Source organism: Eucyclogobius newberryi, unplaced genomic scaffold, assembly GCF_026437365.1.
Source record: "Eucyclogobius newberryi isolate DKJ021-1_F unplaced genomic scaffold, fEucNew1.0.hap1 SCAF_11, whole genome shotgun sequence".
NCBI lineage: Eukaryota > Metazoa > Chordata > Actinopteri > Gobiiformes > Gobiidae > Eucyclogobius > Eucyclogobius newberryi.
Genome location: NW_027315735.1, coordinates 1,968,804 through 1,983,054, shown reverse-complemented (window position 1 = coordinate 1,983,054; position 14,251 = coordinate 1,968,804). Strand labels below are relative to the sequence as shown.

General features: G+C 39.5%; 1 protein-coding gene across 1 annotated transcript in view; it reads left to right on the top strand.

Annotated features, from left to right (window-relative positions):
- The window catches only part of fstl5 (follistatin-like 5), a 359,931-nt gene that overhangs the window by 172,108 nt on the left and 173,572 nt on the right, over positions 1 to 14,251 (top strand). The window contains exon 5 of the mRNA XM_072434789.1: positions 4,133 to 4,326. Within this exon, the coding sequence (XP_072290890.1) occupies positions 4,133 to 4,326 (194 nt within the window). The remainder of the gene's footprint in view (positions 1 to 4,132; positions 4,327 to 14,251) is intronic.

Here is a 14,251-nt window from a genome sequence, read left to right as displayed (position 1 = left end):
TTGATTTGAAGCAACTATTCTCTTTCTTGAGTACAGTTTTTGCTTCTTTACCCACTTCCATTAACAATAGTATCATATCTGCCTTCATCGCTATTAAAACGTATCTAAAATATTAAAACATAAAGTCACACAATTGAATAGAGTCAATATTATGAACAAATAACCAGGTTCATTTGTTTAGCACACGACCACAACCCATTATTTCAAACACTTCAAACAACTTGTCTCTAATTTCCTTGTTCGTTTGTGAGATTGGAGAGCATCCTAACAGAATATCAACACGGCAGTATCACATGTTACAACCTTTGCTCTAAGATTCTAGTTGAAATGGAGCTAAGGACGCTGATAAACCGCTGCGCTCTTCTGTCGATATCTGCGGGTCAGGGGTGAAAATGACCTCTCAGCCTGGATGAGTTCTCCTGCGATTCCCTGCGCTCAGGTCAAGATGATACACTCTGAATCACTAAAGATCAAGATGCAAGTGTAGTCTGATTACTCCAGATATGTGGGCAAATATGTTGAGTTTAAAGGGACAGTTTGAAGTAACCAGCTTATAACCATGTTGTAACAATGTTATAAGAGGACATAAGACTTAGAGTTGTCTTTAGTCCAATCACAAGTAAAAACCAGTCTGTCCCTCCAGGAGTCCCGTGTGTCCCTCAGTGAAGTCAGAACAGGAAACACATATTTATTCCAAACCAAAAGGCGTAAATACCGCGTGAAGAACATTAAAGAAACCAGTTAACACAGGTAAATGGGACATGGTCTTGATGGATTAGCTTCATAACAGATACGTTGTTCTTTGTTCTAATTTAACAATACAAAGTTCATCTCAGCACATCCTGTGTCATGGCAACGGGCATTATACATACATTTAGTATCTGGACATTGTGAAACGTCAGGGTGCCATGCCAACAACTCCCCTCTCATGGAAATGATAAAAACGGTTTTATTTTGTATCATGTCAACAATAGAATGGCATCAATCAATATCCTGAAAGGCTAAGAAATTGTAAAAAAAAAAGAAAAAAAAAGTATGTTTGAGTGTGCGCATGCTGCAGTTTTTGTGGGGCTAACGCTAAATCCAAAGAATAATGATAAATCAACGCCATCAAAGAAATGTGTCTTTATTTTTCCCAATTAGTTCTTTGAATCATTCCTCTTTAAATCTGTTAATCCCAATCAGTGTAGACAGCAATTAAATGTGCTTCTTTTCTCTTTTATGCCTCAAAGTTTTCCTCCTCTAATGATTGAATAATCATCTAAATCACTAATGCAGTCTGCGTCCAGGGTAAGAGCGTTTCTGTCTGGCCCTGGCACCTGAACAGACACATGTTGAGACACTAAGTTAACACCATCTAACACATCACTTTGAATCAGCACGGGAGGACGCAGGAGAACAGAACCACGGTCACTACTCGAGAAAGCACTTCACGCCAGGAAGTAAGAAACCATCCAAACAAACACAGAAGAAGCAGGAGGGTTTATAACAGTTTCTTTAAGCACAAATGGACCAATCAAGCGTATCGCAGATCCAACAGAATTAGATCGTTAACGCCCATTTGAGTTCTGTAATTCCACATTTCAAATCACTATAGGGCACAAGAGAGCAGTGATGTACGAACTACTGGTGTTTTATAGCCAAATAAAAACTTGAAAACACTGGCATTCTTAAAGGACGATTTTTCGGCGATTTGAGATTGAGATTTCCGTGTGGACTGATACAACACACACGTGTGTTTGTTTATTAGCGCGACGATCACATCACATCTCTCGTCTCCCGTAGATTTCCGTCTTCTTCTGAGTCAGCTCGAACTGTCTTTCTCCGTCTTCATTTTGTCCCGTACACTGAGGGAACTATATTATGATAGATCCATGCGCTTAGACACGCAGAAACATGCTGCTCTCATGGGGACGAGTCGCACGCGGCTGCAGGTGAGCGACAGGTGCGTTTTATGATTGACACGTGGCAGGACTAATCGGCAGTCCACGCCACGAGGAAATAAGACTCAGATTTGGGCCGCACTCTCGCCTCTCCACAAATTTGACCTGTAACTTGGCCTCCACATGTCGTATTGTTGATTACTCTACCCAGAATACCCATGGAGACGAGCATTTATAGCAAAATCTCCATCAGAAAAGCTACACAGCCCATCTTTTATTTTACTGACAGAATGGTTGCATTGGTTACTTTCTCTTTTAAAGTTTGCAGTTGCTTTCCCCTCCTGTTTCTTCCCCAGCTCAGACCTCATTACCGCACAACGTTTTCATCTCATCCACATCTTTTTTGCACACTCTGACACCGTTCTAATGCGCTCCTTTTTAAACAGGTGATCACACTGTAGCATAAGGAACACTGCCGTCCCCCGAGACTCCAGCTCAGATATATTCCCTCTCTCATGCGCCGTTCTTGACACCGTCGAACATATAAAGCATTACTATTATAGCAGAAAGTCTTCAACATCTAACAATAGCAAGTTGACATGAGCCAGCCCCTAGTTCTAGTCATTATTCTCACTTTGCCGCTGCTTCACTCCCCCAGACCTTTCATGTACTGGTTCAGATCGGAAACCTTATGTTGTTGCTGGCTGTCATACTCGTTTTTTGACTCCAGCGTGATGGATTTGTTGTTTTATTTGTTGACGCTCACAGATGCTGGCGCCGTAACTGGCACTGCTTAGGAAAATAAGCTCTTGTGCCGGGTAAAGCTTGAGTTTGTGAAAGGCTGAACATAAGGGTTTTGTGAATTTGGATTTAATTGTTATAATGAACAGGAGTTGAACAGTCATGAAAAGCAGAATGTATATTGGCAGTGTAAGAGGAAGTTCATTGACTGTGTGGTTGCAAAGTGTTTTCAAAAGAAACACTTTCCAGTCTACAATGGTCAGTGTGAATATTTATCCTTAGGTGGATGGGTTGACATGCATACTAAAGTTTCAAGTAAAGAAAAGAAAAACACAACTTTAAAATGACAATTTTTCAATATAATGTATGTTTTGTTGTCTTGGATCATGAGGAATTAAAGAGGTCATAATGTTTGGAGCATTTGGCCTCTGATTTGTAGCGCAATGCATTTTGGTTCCTGGATTAATTTAGACAGAATCAGAAAAAGTTTAATTACCATTGTCAGCAAAACAAAATTGGCAAACTAGGAATTTGCTTTGGCAATGTGATGCAACATAAAACAATGAATACAAGTTTATTTTATTCATTATATTTATTTTAATTCATTTTATTAATTTAATTAATTTAATTAATTTAATTAATTTAATTAATTTTATTCATTTTATTCATTTTATTCATTTTATTCATTTTATTCATTTTATTCATTTTATTCATTTTATTCATTGTATTATTATTATTATTTTGTATTTTTTAATTTTATTTGTATTTTGTTTTATTTATTTATATTAGTTTATTTTATGTATTTCATTAATTTACTTCAGGGACAGTGCCTATTACTAGTTAAATATAAACTATGATAAAATATGCATAATCTAAGGGGACTGACTGAATATTCACAGAATTTTTATTTTTTTTTATTACTTTGTATCGAATCCAAGCCAAAAAATATATAAACTAACCAACTAAAATATCAAAAACTGTCAAAACCGTTTCTAAAATCAGAGCTTCAGTTGCACGTATGACGTCTCAGGCTGAGGCTGAGTTCACACTTAATATAATGGGACGCTGTGAGGAGCCGGCTGGTGTTGAAATCCTCCAACCAGGACACCATGGTCACTGTCAAGTCCATCTTTATGTCTGTCAAGTCCATCTTTATCTCCAACACCGCGCAGGGCCGTATCAAACCATTAAAACAAGCAAACACAATATCGAGACAATGACACAAAACTTCAAGTCGCTGCTTCAAACATTTTCTTTTTTGTCTTTGCCGCGTCAGTTTGCCTGTTTTTGCACAACCGTCTTTGTCAAAACCTAATCCATTCACTGTTTACGTGACATTTCAATAATCTGATTACTCCAGAAATCAGACAATGATCAGATTTTTGCTCTGCACGCAAACGTAGTGTGAAAAACCAACAATAAGTCATACACATTTTGCCTGTTTTGACACGATTACCAACCGCTTTATTCACATTTTCTCCTGTGTGTGTGTGTTTGTCTTATTCCAGATGACAACTGCAGGCTGAGCGATTACCGGCGTCTGAAAAACAAGGTGCTGGATCTCCACGAGAAGCGCTACATGGGCCGCACCCGCGGGAGTCACCGGGACGACATGGGCGCCAGGAAGCAGCTGGTGGATGTGATGTTCAAACGCTTCGACGCCGACAACGGAGGGCGGATCGATGCCAGTGAGATCTCCCAGGTAACGCAAGAATCACCGACTGACTGAGTTCATCACCTCGTTGGTTCTTTATGGTGTTCGTAAAATGCTGTTGAAGATTATGTGAAATTAGCTCAGTATTTGACAAGGAAAGGCACGTTTATTTGAGCATTATTCACACAGAAAGTAGAATACAAAATGCTTTATATACAAGAGATATAAAATGCCTAAAAAAACTGCAAACAAAACTGTTGAATGTGTACTTTCTTTACTATAATTACATGTTTATCTCTACTTTAAATAAACATATTGTGAAGTTTAATGCATATTTTTTAAGTAATTACCACTATAGACATTTTAGGTCATTTATTATATTTTTAACGTGGCAAATTTGTGGTGAATCTTAGTTAAAATATCTCAAATGAAATGATGCAGTGATAGTGCATCCCACTCCAGGACAGAAACACACCAAGTCCCTCAATACAGTACAATAACAATGCAATTCTTCTTCTAGCAATAGTTAGGAGAACATTATGCAGACTTTGAAGGTTACTAACACCGGGCATATTGAATTCACACATCTCCCTCGTACTTCATCGACGTCGAGCTTTATTGAAATGCTCCGAGGGGAAAAGAAAAAAGGTTATTTTCAAATACCCATCGCAAACTAGAGTTAAAAGCAGCAGTGAAGTTTGAAATGGCTACTTTGATCAGGCCCAGTGTTGTGGGCTGTGGCCTGTAGCTCTTTGTGTGCTGCTCAAGTGATGTGGGTCAGAAGAGAAACGCTTGGAGCAGGAGAGAGGGGGAGCGAGAGCGTGCATGAAGCAAAAGAATGGACCCCAGGACTGGCTTTAGTTAGAACTCATATGAATAAATGAACAAGCAACTGCCGATACTCCGGCTTGAAAGGGTTATGTATACTTCATGCAGTATCGCAGTTAAAATGTACCGTATAAGTAAAGTCGCACCAGCCAAAAAATGCATCATAGAGAAGAAAGAAACTTGTATAAGTCGCACTGGAGTTTTGGAGAAATGTGTTTAATAAAATCCAAGACAAAGAACAGACGTTTCATTTCATCTTGAAATGCAATTTAAAATAATAACAGATGAGAGAACATGGTGAATAGGTGTACGTATGCTAACGCTAACACCTTCAGCTACATGACGTATGCTAACGCTAACACCTTCAGCTACATGACGTATGCTAACGCCAACACCTTCAGCTACATGACGTATGCTAACGCTAACACCTTCAGCTACATGACGTATGCTAACGCTAACACCTTCAGCTACTTGACGTATGCTAACGCTAACACCTCCAGCTACATGACGTATGCTAACGCCAACACCTTCAGCTACATGACGTATGCTAACGCTAACACCTTCAGCTACATGACGTATGCTAACGCTAACACCTCCAGCTACATGACGTATGCTAACGCTAACACCTTCAGCTACATGACGCACAGACAGAACTGTGGTAAGTGTCTGGTATGTTAACGTAACATATGAACAGTTATTCAGAGAACTATAGCATTAAGAACATGCTAACATGCTAACAAATTTACCAAAGCATCAGTTTTACCCCAAATCACTAAATCCACTGAATTATTCTTCTTCTGTGTCACTTCTAAACAACTCCACAAACTCAGGAGGAAGAGGAAGTGCAGATTCTTCTTCTGTGTTGGTCAGTGTGAAAATAATCAACATGTGAAATGCGGTTGCCAGTGTGAAAATAACGAATAATATAACGTAGAAGTCTACCCCGGCCACCCCGGCCAAAACTATGTAAAAAAGTGCGTCTTATAGTCCACAAAATACGGTAAATGTTTTGGCTTGCACAAAGCACGAATTACAATGGACTCTGTTTTCAAATTTAGCATATCTTCTATATACATTTTTCAATATGTATCTCCCATTCACAAGTCAAGGTTTAGGAACAGTAATTTTGGCTGACTAATCATATCCAACCATGAGTGAAGAACATGTTTCAGAACAGGTAGCCCCGCCCACTCCGTCTCTTCTCTTACAATCGTGTTGAAGCGTGACAGGATGAAGGATAGTCACAGGCATAGATGTAGAAGTCAGGTACAGGCCGGTAAATCCCCAATCTGTACAAAGCATGTACAGTGTGCTGTATACGCGTGTCACAGGAAAGACGTAGTGCCAAAACAAACTTCCGATGGCCTTTCAAAACCCACGAAAGTCACACAAACACTGCATCAAGGACCTCAGGAAACGACTCGTGATTGGAACAGGGCACGTTTAATGGTGAAGCAGAGAAATAGAACGACAACGAGGGCAACCTAAGAAAGGAGAAGACATCAACTTTTAAGGTAATGTCAGTCATTAATGCAAACTATGCAAAGTATGATCCCTCTCGACAACTTTTGTGTCGCTTTAAAACCTTCCTCATCCGACCAGCGTGCATTATGTAAGCAATATAAAACAGTTTGTGGTTTAAATAGTGAGAGAATACACAAGCGAGTGTGGCAGAAGCGCAAGAAAATATGATTCTGATCTGCAATTCTATTTTTTAAACCTTTTACATACTATTAACATACTTTTACATGCGTTTACATGAATGATCAAATACAATTTCCTTCTCTGTGAGCTCGTTTTGTTGCTTTCTGCCAAACAACCATGTCAGAAAATGTGTGGATTTGAATGTGCCCTTTCCACTTGAAGACACGAACATGGCTGCACCTTTGAAGGAAATGCAAAGTCAGTCGTAATTAACCAGCAGATGGAGACGCTGCTTTCAGGTGTTTCTCAAGGGTTGCTTTTTCTTGTTTCTAAGCCCACCCTTTGCCTTTTTATCTGCAAGACATATGGAGAAGTCTTGGCACGCTTAATACGGCGTCAGCAGGATGGAATCCAAACAAAAGAACAGTTTGAAAAGATGGGTGAGACGCCAGCTGAGTGAGCGGATTGCCGATTCTGAAGATTTGTTTCACATTTCCACTGTCTTTGCAGATTGCGTTTTTAAAAAAAAGACTGAAGTTAGTGACAGTGCAGTCTTGCTGTGTTGGCAGAGAGCGTCAACAATAGCTTCAAGATAACAGCATGAATAATGTATAGGGACAGTTTTGCGACAATGACCCATGATTCTGGGATGAAATGCTAAAATCTTCTCCTGTTTCTTATACAGTTAAGAGTAAATACAGACGACGCCGCAGTGGATCTGGTTGTTGTCTGCATAATGTTGTTGTGTCCTTGCCTGACCTGCCAGTCCCTCCTACATTCTGTTCATGTGTGGAAGGGTCTGGAATTGGACCATTGGGGGCGACAACAAGACTCTCCAAGCATGAACCGGTCCAACCACCGCAGCTAATTTGTGTCACGTGTCTCTCAGATGCGGAAGACGTCTCTCAAACCGTCTCGGAATTAGAGCTGGGTTTCGATTCAAATTTCAAGAATCGATTCGATTCCAATTTTTACGTTTCAAAATCTTTTTTTTTTCAGATTTTCTCAGATTCCATCCGATTCAATCCGATTTCGATTCGATCCGGGGGTTAATGTTATTAAAAATGAAAAATGTATTTGAACCGTTTCCTTCACTTCATGACTGTGTAGAGAAGCAACATATTAAAACTAGTATTATATCAATATTAAACAGCAAATGACTGATGAAAAGGTTAAGGGTCAATCTACCTTCAAGAAAGATAATCCAGGACAACAAATGCAGGACATCATTGAGGTGACGACATCTGTAACAGTGGATTCTACTGGGACATGAACCACTGCATTATTATTATGCTTGAAAATAATTAAGAATTCACCCAAAAGCGGTTGCTACCAAAAGCATTTTTTTTATTTTAAAACTGCTCACACACTGCCAGCACTGAAACTGGAAGTATGAAATGTAAATGTTGAGCATTTTTCAAAACAATTTTAAATAAAAAAAAAAATAATAATAAATATACATATATAATTTTTTTTTTTTTTTATTTAAAAAAAAATAATCGATCTTTGGACGTACAAATCGATAATCGGTCATTAATATACAAATCGATTAAAAATCGAGCTCCAGCGCTACTCGGAATATAAAGGAATATCTTATCTTAATATTCAACAAAATATATAACTTTATTTTCCTCAGATTTTAGTGCGTCGCTTGTTGACTCAGCAGAAGTCGGCAACTCGGTCTGTGTTATTTTTATTCTTTCCTCGTATTCCACCATGTTTGTTTAGGACAGTGCGTTTGTCTGATTGGTTAATGCGCCTGTCAATCACTCCCTTTGGAAATTGGAGCGACTGGGTTGGATTTCAGACTCTTCTGCATTTGAACAGAATGTAGGAGGAACTGGCTGGTCAGGCCAGTTGTGTCCCTGAGTAATGCACTTTGGCTGGTTGACCGCTGCATTCTAATGGCGTATAGCATTCCATGAGTTAACTCAAATGCATTTTCCATGGGAGAGTTAGCATTTGTAAACAGAACAGCGTGTAGAAGGGTTTAGTTTAGTTTATTGATTAAATGACGATGTAATAAATATTTCTTGACTCTAACGCTGGACAAATTGTATCAAAAACGGAGTCCAAAACTGCTGGACAATGACATGTTTTGTTTGATTTCATCCAGAGGCCAATATAAATGCCAAAGTGTTTGAAATGGAGTTGTACGTTAGATATTGACCCTTAAAGGAGATCTATTATGAGTTTTAACCATAATATAATTGTACCCCATTGTCACTGAATCAAGAGACAATGGGGTGACAGTGAAGTTGTATTCAGAAGGATTCAGAGCATATTTGAGTCCTCTTTCTTCTCCTGCGGACGAGACGCCATTGCTCCTTGCTCCAGGTCTCCACCGCGCCGTGTCACACTCGCTGCTCTTTACTTTGAGTTCTTCGTTCAGCAGTTTTATTTTTGAAACGCTGACATTCATTGCCATTTTAGCTCAAATGAAAAAACATCCTCTGTTTACTCTGTTGAACTGCAGCTCAAGTGCAAAGCAGTGCGATAGATTTCTACCTAGTGGACTTATTTTTTAATACGTTTTGTCGTTTTATATCAATATTGCCATTTACGATTTAACCTGTTACCATCCACCTATTTTCGCCCTGTGCACAATGGTTGGACATACCCAAATGGCATTGCTTATTAAAAGAGGATCTTATGTTCCACATGCAAGTGTGATGCATAATTAGAAAGCTTAGGCCTTCTAGTTTCTGCAGATGTGCACATGAACACTGTCAGGGCTTCAGAACTTACACTACAGAGGCCCAAACATAAACAAAACATCCTTTTTTAGTCTCGCCTGAATATTGTCAATTTGTAATGGTCCTGAGCATGACATACTTCATTGTGTGCATATGCTGTTCACTGTACATGATGTTTATCTTGTTGACAACAACTGTGTAAAGTTTCAGAGCTCTAGGAACAGGCATTTTGGTGCTGTTGACCTTTTTGTATCAAAAAGTATATTCGGAACAAGTGATCCAAATATGTGCCAACTGTGCCAAACTGTTTTATTACAATTTTAGCTCCTCTATGATCATAAAACATACATTTTGATGTTTTGTAGGCCACTAATAGCAATTATAACCGCTAAAAAAAAAATATGTGAAAATGTGTAAATATGAGTTTACCCATGAATTTCCCATGTAGAGGTTAAAAAAAAAAAAAAAAATTATAATATTTTTATTTTATTTTTGTATTGGTATAATAATACATACATCTCACAAAATGCACGTCCAAAAGGCTAATAAAATCAGAAAACGTTATGCGCAAAATCCTGCCGAGAAATCTGGCTCTTTACAGCCTTCCCGGAGCCTTACGCACGTGAACAGGGAGAATTCTGTGTAAATAAACCCTTTGTCCCGCCTATCAGGAAAAAGGTCTCCTGACTGGCTAGAATAATATGTCACTCAAAGTCTCCTGCGTGCCTGCTAGCAGAAGCTAAGGGCTAAAAACAAAGATGGACGCGCGCTTTGGAAGCGCCGAATTTTTTTCCTCCGGAGGCTGTAGCAAACAAACCCGGTGACAGAAAAATTCGTGGATGGTCTCATTCTGTAGGAAACAGTCTAAGGAAGAGATCGATGTCAAACACTATCGTATAAGTCAAACAGGTCATTTGTTATGGACGGAGAAATGCGGCGGACAAGCGCATTCTCGTCCGGTGAGAAACGAAGAAAAGTTTGTTTACTTGACAATATCTCGAAATCGGATAACTTCAGGAAAAATACAAGTGGATATTGTTTTTCAATGATTCCTTACGGACAGACTGAGTACAAGGATGTACAGAATTAAAGCCGTTTCGTCCGTCATAAACAGCAAACAGGACATGCGTTTGTAAAAGTTGAGACTTTCTCACAAACTATTGGCAATTGCTTCTTGGGGCATATTATTCAATGTAAATCAATGACATATTCGTTTTGTTGAGAAAATAAGCTTTAAAATGATGTATGGCTTGCTGGTATTGACCACGGAAATAAAAGTGATGATGTAAGAGAATATTTGAGATATAGAAAATGTTCGCCGGCGGACAGGTGGGTGGTAACAGGTTAAGGGTGTCGTAGGTTTAGAACTATATAGACTAAGCAACAATCTGCCTGTGCTGAACACACTATAGGTATTTCTGTTTTGCTGCCTCATTAAAATTAATAGAAAGGAACATTGACGTATATATCTGTACCAGGCTGTGTGCAAATAGTCTCTTAGTCTAAAAAACTGTTGTAATGAATTAAACCTCACACAACTTATTACTGCTCCCACCCGACCTGACCCTAAAGACCCTTAAAGTAACATTACTGGACATTATCTTGAGCAAGAAGCCTCAGAATTACCATTTTAGTGGTGTCTTTCCTCTTAATTTTAGTGACCATTGTCCTATTGGGTGTGTGCGCAAAACAAAATGTATTAAATCCAAATCCAGTACAACTGTTAGAGGTCCTATAAGCATTTTAATGAACAAGCATTTCTGTCTGATCTGTTCTATAGTGACATTGGTTTTCTTTCTAGTATTCCAGAACCCAACACAGCACTGGACTTTTCCATCGAAACATTTAATGATATTACTGATAAACATGCCCCTCTTAAAAGAGTCAGGGTAAAAAAACAAGAATACCATATTTTCTGGACTATAAGTCGCACTGGAGTATCCAAAGAATCCATAATAGAGAAGAAAAAAACAAGTATAAGTGGCAGTATGAAATGCAGTTGCAAGTGTGAAAATAACAAGTAATATCACATATAGTGTAAGTCGCTCCGGAATATAAGTATACAAGTATAAATATAAGTATAAGTCGCACCTCGGCCAAAACTATGAAAAAAGCTGACTTATAGTCGGTAAAATACAGTAATCCCTGGTTTTGTCCTGACATTATCTTGAGAGTGTGTCAAAGCCTGGGCAGAAGCCAAGAAAACCAAACCAGCAGCAGTTTTGTCATAATACTTACTATAATAGTGACTGTTGCTAATTAGCCCCAAACATTTAATATTATAATTTCTTCTTTTTTTGATTTTTCCTTCTGTTGAGTAGGCCAACTTCCCAAATTATGGGTGTCAGTGAAGGAAGGAGATCCACATCCCACCGCGTCCCGTTGCACAATAGATGGACCCGCATAAACAGCCAATCACTTTGCAGCAGTGTCGGGTGGCACATCCGTACAGCGACGGGAGGTAATTGAATAGGCCGCATATGTAATCCACGCCACAACATATCGGTCTCCCGCCGCATCTGAATCAGCACATAAATGACAAGATCGAGATGAACATTTAGACGCCACATCAGCCTCCAAATGGCACTGCCCGTCAAAAGCCAAAGAGAAATAAGCTATTAGTCGTGCTCCAGACTGCACACTTTTATAATCGAGTCATTTATTGTGTGTAGTTGCAGTCGTGTGCACGCTGAAGAAATGTCAGACGGACTAAATGTAGGTTTGAACAGACTTTTGAGTATTGGCAGTTGGGGATCCATTCAGAATAAGTACATTTTCTTTGTTATTATGGTCGATATGTGAATTTTAACTTGTTTGAATTGGGGCTTGGCGATAAATCAAATGAGTCCGATTCTTTTGGGTTAGGTGTGTTCTTGGGGCTTGGCCATGACCCCGCTCGGTCCACGACACTGTAACACCGGCGGCTGTAGAAGATTTAGTGCTATAAAAAGGGACTGAGGATATGTGCAAGCTCTGCCCGTCTGCGGCGAAAACCAAGTGCAGCAGCGCAACAAGCCTTTTTCAGCACCTCGGAGTGGGAGCAAGTGTTGGCAAGAGCACGCACGAACACGCCCTGGAGAAACAGCAGACATTAGCTGCCTCGTTTTCAAATGCCGTGGCTTGAGATCTTAAAAAAAAGGGAGCGCGAGGGCGACAGAATCTGACAGAAGCCTGGGTTTGTTCACACGCTTAAAGAGTGGGATCCTAGATATAAGCGAAATAGTTTCTCGAGCAAAACAAGACTAACACATTCTGAGAAGTTATGAACGGCGCTATAATTTTTAGCCGCCACAGATCTTTTGGTCCAGTTGATCGCTTTAACCGTACGTGAACTTAACGTTTTATCGATGAAAGTTGGAATCTGGACAGCTGCTCGCACTTCCCCGGAGACCACACCGGGGAGATGGTAGCACAGGGTCTCGGAGAGTCCTTGGCATCTTGGAAGTTGAAAGAAGATCAAATGGTGTGCGTGACGACAACAGTGAAACAAGTCTGATAAAGAAGGCCCTGGACCAAGCTCTGGTGTTTTGGGCAGAGGCGTCACAGTGCAATAGGTAAGATGTCATCTGTAACTTCATTCATACATTAAATATACTGTGTACATCCTCAGCTTTTGTTTTTTTACATTGTTCAATTATGTATAGACCTGTTTTGTGTATTCTAAGCCTAATCATGGACCGGGACCGCTACTTTGTGTATGATTGGAAGGCAATGGTGGCAATGTTTAATTTGACTGCTGCTATCATATAAATAGTACATATGAAGGAAAAATATGATTCAACTGTTAACTAGCTATACTAATATAGTTTAAAAGTGTGATATTACTTTATCGAACAGATTACTACTCACTGACCTGCACTTGTGTTTCCATTTATATTGTTTTTTGTTCACAGGAAACGCTTGCAAAGATCATCGTTTCGGACGTGCTGTTGGAGTCTGCAAAAAAAGTAGTTCTGTTTTTGATGGAAGAAGCGGAGGGACAATAAGCAGAACTTGGCCTCCCTTCGCATAAGCTAATCTCAGAATCGCCTACAAGACGGGGGGGGTCCCGTCAGCAGAGGAGTGCTACTAATGTCAGCGGGACATTTAGTGTCCAGCTGACGGACATTGTCACCTCAGAGTCTGTAAATAAAGCCATAAAGCCCATTTTACTGATGCTTTGTCAGGTCAAACTTATTCTTTCATTATTTCTTTTTATCAAATGGGCCCTTCACCTGTTCAACAACAGCTTGCTTAAGTCAGAGGATGATACTGACAAAACAAATACAAAATGTTGTGCTAGAGTAAGTATCTAAACCAGAAATATAGTGTCCCAGCCACAGTAGAACTTATTGACTCAACTTTCCTGATTGATCCCAGATTCCACAGAACCTAATTAGAGCCAGACAAGCTTGACAAATTAATGAAGAGAATTTAATTCAATTCAATTCCATTCAATTTATTTTTGTAACGCCCGAAATCACAACAGCAGTTGCCTCAAAGGGCAACAATGAAAAACAGATGAAACAATGTTCACAGGAAATGAGCAAACTTCCCAGTCCTAAGAGGAAGAAACTCTTTCTCCAGCAGATGATGACACGTGTGAGAGTGAGACTCAGGTTCAGACCGCTGCTCCAGTCCAGATGACACATTCAACACACTTCAAAACATGAAATACTCTTTCTGAGGCTCTGTCCACTCACTAAAAAGTATTCATCGATTTCAGCAACAAATGCTCCATCAGAGACGGTGTTTAGTAACATCGTCTCGAACCAGATTTAGTTGATAGGCCTGATATTTTTCGGTCCCAGCTTTTCCTATAGCAT